This window comes from Triticum aestivum, chromosome 5B, assembly GCF_018294505.1.
Source record: "Triticum aestivum cultivar Chinese Spring chromosome 5B, IWGSC CS RefSeq v2.1, whole genome shotgun sequence".
NCBI lineage: Eukaryota > Viridiplantae > Streptophyta > Magnoliopsida > Poales > Poaceae > Triticum > Triticum aestivum.
The window spans coordinates 284,151,818-284,159,605 of record NC_057807.1 but is presented as its reverse complement, the minus strand read 5'-3'; the positions used below and the strand labels follow the sequence as shown (position 1 = coordinate 284,159,605).

At 47.8% G+C, this 7,788-nt stretch overlaps 1 protein-coding gene across 3 annotated transcripts; it reads right to left on the bottom strand.

Moving 5' to 3' along the window:
- Positions 1 to 5,148: 5,148 nt before the first annotated feature.
- On the bottom strand, positions 5,149 to 7,349 carry LOC123115995 (probable phytol kinase 2, chloroplastic). Of its 3 annotated transcripts, none has more exons than XM_044537019.1 (6): positions 6,878 to 7,349; positions 6,456 to 6,523; positions 6,241 to 6,375; positions 6,036 to 6,137; positions 5,711 to 5,825; positions 5,149 to 5,602 (listed from the first exon to the last, which is right to left on the bottom strand). In XM_044537019.1, exons 1-5 carry the CDS (start codon positions 6,992 to 6,994, stop codon positions 5,816 to 5,818), a joined length of 432 nt encoding a protein of 143 aa, XP_044392954.1. In that variant the 5' UTR covers positions 6,995 to 7,349; the 3' UTR covers positions 5,149 to 5,602; positions 5,711 to 5,815. The 3 variants fall into 3 exon arrangements, with proteins under 3 accessions (XP_044392954.1, XP_044392953.1, XP_044392952.1); XM_044537018.1 differs by having other exon boundaries at positions 6,023 to 6,137; positions 6,878 to 7,336; XM_044537017.1 differs by having other exon boundaries at positions 5,711 to 6,137; positions 6,878 to 7,340.
- Positions 7,350 to 7,788: the final 439 nt, after the last annotated feature.

Below are 7,788 nucleotides of genomic sequence, written 5' to 3'. Positions count from 1 at the left end.
CCTAGATGGGATCTCATGGGTACAGAAGGTTACGGCGGTGGAAAAGTGTTTTCATGGATGCCCCGGTTGGTTTGGGGGTATATGAGAATATATAGGCGAAGAAATTAGGTCAGGAGATCCATGAGGGGCCCACAAGACAGTGGGCGCGCCCTACCCCCTTGGGCGCGCCCTCCACCCTTGTAGCCGCCTCGTGGCTCCTCTAACTTCATCTACAAGTCTCCTGGTTTGCTTCTGGTCCAAGAAAGATCATCGTGAAAGTTTTATTCCGTTTGGTATTCCTTTTCAGCGAAACTCTAAAACAGGAAAAAAACAGGAACTGGCACTGGGCTCTAGGTTAATAGGTTAGTCCCAAAAATAATATAAAATAGCATAATAATGCATATAAAAATCCAAAATAGATAATATAATAGCATGAAACAATCAAAAATTATAGATACGTTGGAGACGTATCATGGCTGACCATGGGCCGACTCCCACCGAGTCGGTCATTTCAGGCATCGTGCACGACCAGCTCCACCGCTAGCCCACCAGACGTGGGTTCCATGCGACGGGTAGCTGCTCCTCCTACACCTCCTCGTTGACGATGACATCCAGCTCGGGGATGGCCACGTCGCCTGCCGCAGAGAGGGCCAACGCAGTTTCCAGGCCCTCCCATTGCCGCTCGTCATGCGTGTTCATGGAGTCCTCCATGACACGCCTCATGAGCCGGGCCTCCTCCACCTCGGTCATGGGTGGCGGCCATGGAGGGGACGGATATGGCGACGGCGACGACGATATGCCGCGCACACGCCTACGGCTGCACGCTTGGGCGGACTGTCTGCATGAGCCGGACGCGGTGCACGCGGGCTCGAAGGATGACCAGCAAAGAAGGACCGCTGCCGTAGGTCGTGCTCGTCGCGGAACCACGTGTCCCACAACGGCGAGTCAATGGCATACCTAGAATCATGCAGGAGATCCGGTGGCAGGCGGGCGCGACGATGGTTGATCTCTTCACGGCGGGCACGGCCGCTCACCGGCACCGCCGGGATTCGCACGCGGCCCGCGGAGTGATGCCAGTTGTTTGGCAAATGGACATCTCCCCACGGGAGCAGCATGGACGTAGGGTCTGTTGCACTGGCCGGCCAACGACGATGCGATCCGAAAGGCCGGTGGTGCAGGCGAAGGAGGTGGTGGGGAGGCGATGACCTGCTGGATCGGCGCCGGCCAGAGGAGGAGCCGGCCTCGTGGTCATGCTTGCCCTGGCGGATCCAATGCCAGCCCATGGCGCCGGCGGCAAGGTGGGCAAGTGGGATGCGCCGGCGGCTAGGGTTTGCCCGTGTCTGGGCTCGAGGAGGCAGGATGACCAGGAAGTGAAAGCTGTGGACTGGCCGGTTCACGGCTTCCCATTTAAGAAGGAAGACGAGCCCTCCACCCGTGTGAGTGACAGCCGGGGCCCACCGCTCGTGCACATTGAATTTGGGCGGTGGAGGTAGGTGGTCAGCCGCCATGCGTCCCCGAGGCGGACGACGAGCAAGCGTGTGCCCGTCCGTTCGACTCCGTGTGGCCGCAAACCGAGCACATGTTTGCGCCGGAAATGGGGCGGGCCGGACGTGAAACGGACAAAATTTGCGGATGCGGCCATGCGTTGGGTCGTGTCTATGTCCGCTTTGGCCCAAACGGACAAACGCGGACATGAGTTCGTGCGTTGGAGTTGGCCTAAGGCATTTTTTTCGAAAAGGGGGGACTCCCCGGCCTCTGCATCAGAACGATGCATACGACCACTTAAATAAATAAAATAGGTTCAACAATGTCATAGAGTCTTGAAACAAAATAAAGGCAAGCTCACATAGAGCCTCGACGCCAAAACAAGAAAAGGCCATAAAGCCACAACCGGCTGGCAAAATAAAGATAGGAAAACTAATTGCCTATCCTATTACATGACCGCCATCCAAACCGCTTGAAGATATCCCGCGCTACCATCTCCCACCGGACAAATCCAGTAACCAAAGGCTCCCTAGCCTCCGTCGGAGTGAGTAAGGACCACATACGGATCAGCGCCGTAACACGGAATACAACCTGCAAAAAATGAATAGTAGTTATTCTGTTAAAAGCCAAATCATTTCTGTAGTTCCAAATTGCCCATAACAACGCACAAACTCCTACATGAATATGTCTAGCTGTATCGGACTCTATCCCATCCAGCCACGTTCCAAATAACGACCCGACCGAACTCGGAGGAGTAATGTTAAAGGCAATTTGCACGGTGCGCCACAGAATTCTCGCCAACGGACACTCAAAGAAGAGATGCTTAATGGTCTCGTCCTGATCACAGAAACTACACCTAGTAGATCCTGTCCAATTGCGCTTAACCAAGTTGTCCTTTGTTAAAATAACCTGTTTATGGACAAACCACATAAACACTTTAATTTTCAAAGGAACTTTTACTTTCCAAACATATTTGGAACTAGGAATGACAGTCGAGTTAATAACATCGATGTACATCGACTTAACAGTAAATTGTCCAGACCTAGTAAGTTTCCAACACAACTGATCGGGCTGATGAGCTAGCTGGACTTCCATCAGTCTACGCACCAGATGAAGCCAAGCTTCCCATCTATCACCAACAAGCACCCTCCGAAACTGAATATTAAGGGGAATGGACTGCATAATCGTTGCAACTAGCGCATCACGTCGCTGGACAATACGATACAGGGTTGGGTACTGTAGTGCCAATGGTGTATCACCCAGCCAAGTATCCTCCCAGAACCGTGTATCATTGCCATCACCGACAATAAACTTTGTTCTATTAAAGAAGGCTGCCTTAACTCTCATAAGCCCCTTCCAAAATGGCGAATTAGTTGGTCTCACTGTCACCTGTGACAAAGTTTTGGAATGCAGATACTTGTTGCGGAGAATCTGCGCCCAAGTTGCGTCAGTCTGAACTGAAAGCTTATACAACCACTTACTAAGCAGGCATCTGTTCTTGACCTCAAGATTCTCGATACCCAAACCCCCTTGGTCCTTTGGTCGACAAATAACATCCCACTTGGCGAGTTTATACTTTCTCTTAAGTTCATCACTCTGCCAAAAAAATCTTGATCGGTAGAAGTCCAGCCTTTTCCTAACCCCCATTGGAACCTCAAAGAAAGATAGTAGGAACATCGGCATACTCATGAGCACCAAATTAATAAGAATTAACCGGCCTCCATATGACATAAGTTTGCCCTTCCAGCAACTAAATTTCTTTTCAAACCGATCTTTGATGCATTTCCACTCTCTGTTCGTTAGCTTACGATGGTGAATGGGTATACCTAGGTAAGTAAAAGGTAAAGCCCCTAATTCACATCCAAACAATTGCCTATAAGCCTCTTGTTCCTCCTTGGCTCTACCAAAGCAGAACAACTCGCTTTTATGAAAGTTAATCTTTAACCCGGTCAATTGTTCAAATAAGCATAACACCAGCTTCATATTTCTCATTTTTGCCAGGTCATGCTCCATAAAGATGATTGTATCATCAGCGTACTGCAGAATGGACACATCCCCATCAACTAGGTTGGGCACCAAGCCACCGACCTGACCAGCCTCCTTTGCCCTACCTATGAGAATTGCCAACATGTCAACCACAATATTGAACAAAATAGGGGACATTGGATCTCCTTGCCTCAGGCCTTTGTGTGTCTGGAAATAATGCCCTATATCATCATTTACTTTAATTCCAACACTCCCTTTTTGCGTAAAGGATTCTACCTGGCGTCGCCAAGCCTCATCAAAACCCTTCATACGCAAGGCCTGTTGAAGGAATGGCCATTTGACTTTGTCATACGCTTTTTCGAAATCCACTTTGAAAACAACCCCATCCAGCTTTTTCGTGTGGATTTCATGGAGCGTTTCATGAAGGACCACTACCCCCTCAAGGATATTCCTGTCCGGCATGAAAGCAGTTTGGGTAGGCTACACAACAACATGCGCGATCTGTGTGAGCCTATTGGTCCCGACCTTGGTGAAAATTTTGAAACTAACATTAAGAAGACAGATTGGCCTGAATTGCTCAATTCTCACAGCCTCTGTTTTCTTAGGAAGAAGGGTGATCGTTCCAAAATTGAGCTGAAAAAGATGAAGCTGTCCAGCAAAAAAATCATTGAACAAAGGCAATAAATCCCCTTTAATGATATGCCAGCATTTCTTATAAAACTCCGCTGGAAATCCATCGGGGCCCGGCGCCTTGTTATTTTTCATTTGCGAAATGGCCTCCAGCACCTCTTTCTCGGAGAAAGGGGCCGCAAGAATATCATTCTCCACCGCTGTGAGTTGAGGAACATACAATTGTACCCTCATCTTGCTCAAGCTGAAAGATCCTCTTCTTTCGATGCTTACCATTAGCGATCATGTGAAAGAATTGAGTGTTCGCGTCCCCCTAGACTACTCGCCGGACCTTGGCCCGCAACGCCCACTTCAACTCTTCTTCCCTAAGAAGTTCTTTCAGCCTCAATTCCGCATCAAGCTTGGCATGAAGCTCCGCGGCCGGCGGCATCGTGGTTTCTGCTTTTACATCCAGGGACTGAATAAGGGAAAGGAGCCTTTCCTTTTCGACCTTATAAATCCCGCTAAGATGCTTAGCCCACCCACGCAGGAAACTCCTCAAATGCCTAATCTTATTCTGCCAGCGTGAAGCGCAGTCTTCCCTCCTGAATCCTTAGCCCACTCTCTGGCCTAAGGCATTTGTTACTGTTCTCTCACACAGTCGGTCTAAAAGGGTTATAGACGTCATCTGCTTTTCCTTAGCATTCTTAAGATATTTGTTAAATTTTACTCGTGTAAGGTATATTTGCTTCTGTTGTGAGAGCTGCAATTTGATCATAAAACTCTTTTATTGCATTCTTTTGTTAATTTGACTTTTCGAGACTTGTTGTATATATACTGTTGCAGTTATGTTTTTTTTTAGAAAAGGAGGAGGACCGCGGCCTCTCCATCTGGACCACATGATACCTGCCGTCTAACCCACATGGGGTGCACATTGCGTGTATGAATGTAGCATCCACATTGTGTCTGATTCAGTCCTGGGTTGATACTATACATTTGCTAGCGGAGGTCCTATATCTACAGTATATAGTGCCGCTCCCGGAACCCGGAGTGTCACATTTTACCCTGTCTACAAACGTTATTCAGAACTTAGAACAATGCTGCTCACACAATGACACTGTCAAACCAAATTTAATTCAGAGCTCTTTATCAGAGACACAAACCGGATTAACCAACACCCAGTAACAGCCTGCAAAGACCATCTCAGCAACTGCAACTCATTGCAGTATATCATCACACCACCAAAGTCTTTCAATTCACTGCAACTTCTCCTTAGCCCTTACTGTACTAGCTACTGCCTGCAAAGACCATCGCAGCAGTCGCCAAGATGCTGCTCCCGTCGCCGCCGCCACCACCACCAACATAGTAGAAAACCAGGCCGCCAACGAGCGCAGAGGCGATCGAAGTCGTCAGGTTATCGTCCAAGAGCGTGCTGACAGGAAGTGACTCGACAATTGCCGCTGCAAGCGACGTGATGCCGAAGGCAGCGACCATGGTCCAGCTCTGCTCCACGAACCCGAAAAGGTGGAAGTAGCACATGAAACTGCAGGTATACCACATTCAGTATTAGTTGCGGTCTTTCAGACTGTAAAACAAGAGATGACTTCAGGCTTCAGGGTCAAGTAGGATGTATGCATATCTTGTTGCTTACAGGATCGATGCTATGAAGCCGGCGAAAAACATTGCGATGCTTCCGGCGTAGGATTTGTCGGGATTGTGAGGGAGCTTCACATGCCCGAATCGCCTCCCGGCTATGTCAGCCACACCTGAAAGAAGCAGCATACAAAGTCATGCTGTTTTCTGAAACCTTCGCTCCAAGAATCATTGGATTGCGTAGCAGTACCGCACAAAAATGTACTCCCTCTGTCCCATAATATAAGAACGTTTTCCAAGCTAAAACAGTTTAAAAAACGTTCTTATATTATGGGACGGAGGGTGTAATTGTATGAGAAAAAACTAGTACCGTCCCCGCGCACAAGTTGCAAATCACAGCGATGGAAATGGGAGACGTCCTCCAAAAGATTAGGGTAGTGAGTGTTATAGTACACGCGTAATAGAGTGGACCTTTGAGAAGCTCTCTAGAAACAATGGAGAAAACATGAAGATGTAGTCAGTTCATATTGTAAATGTAAACAACTCGGTAATACATACAGTAACACAGACGGGAAAAAGAGAGGCTACCTGTAGTCTCCATTTCTTGTCATCGAGTTAACCACGCCGTCATCTTTAACTACACCAGATCCAATCAAGGTTACCTTTATGATATTGAGCGCAATGACAATTGAAGCGAGAAATGGAGCATAGACATCATCTGCACTGCAATGGGGAAGACGTGTTAGAAAGGTAATGCGCAGAGTTTATGCCAAATGAAGAGCTTTGTTGGTGCTCTGCTTTACCTGAACAAAGGCCACATAAGGAAATATACCAGCCCAACACTGACGTGCACCAGCTTCCTGCAGAGTTTCTGAAAAATGCAGAGCAAAGGACCCCAATCAATCTCTCATCAATAATTTGCATGTGAGTCTCCATTGTCTTTGGTAACTAAACCACCAGGTTAGTAATATTCCAAACATTTCGACCATGCTAAATAATTTTGGTAGCTTAATTTCGCCTTCTAATTACATGATTGGCCAGTGGGGCAAAAGGAGTACAACTAGAAGCCGAGAGATAACCTTTCTTGGAGTACATTAAGTGAGAGACGATTGTGAATTGGCTTGTGCAGTTTAGGGTTTGAATTTCTCCGTGCGAATTGAAAGAATCATCGATCCCCAACAACAACAACAAAAACGGAATTATTTAGGTGGCGAGCAGAGCTTACTTGGTCCAAGAGGGCGCGGTTGCCGACCTCCTCCCAGAAGCGGAGCACCGCCATGGCGACGCATCCGGTGAGCACGGCAGCGCCGGCGTCCCAGAGAAGCGGGCTCTCCGGCCACATGGATCCACCAACGCTTAGCCCCACGTAACTCGCAGACAGGAACTCAGAGCTCAAGCCTTTTCCCACAGATTTGTGGCTGCAGCAGAGCCTGCAGGAAGACCAAGACAGAATGACAGATACGCAAAGCTCAACCCTTTCTTCACAGTTTTGTGGCTCCTGCAGGAAGACCGAGACAGTTGTGCTATAATAAATACGCTATCGCCAATCTCTAGCTGCCATTGTCCTCGTCAATGTCAAATTGTGTGTATATAGTTAATGGAGCTATTGATTAATTCTTGCTCATTAACTTTCCCGTGTGGCTCTGAGAGTGGACTAAGTGAGATCGAAACTACTTTAAGCACGACACTCCTTGCACGATGCTTGCACGACCGGTGATCTAAAGGTGCAAATTCACGGATCAGACCTGATCAAAGGCTTAGCTGACTCTGTCGTCCATAAATCGCGCAAGGACTGTTGTGTGTGTGGCAATAACTTCGATTTTATTTTTTTTACAGAACATACCAACTCTATGACTTCGGATTTTTTTTTCTCGATAAAAGACACTTTTATCATCTCAAAATGTAGCATCAAGTCGATACAAAGCATTTAGAGTATCACCCGGTAGAATGCACACAGCCAAACGCAAAAAATCTAATAAAATGAAAGGAAAAAAACCGACAATTCGACAACAGTAGAGTCCTATAGACTATGCCTATGTCGAAACGGCTCGTGGACTGGTCCGAAGATTTATGCTGCCACTCATGTTGGGTAAAAACCTCCGTAGCTACTTGCTCCAATCGCGTACACACCGCCTT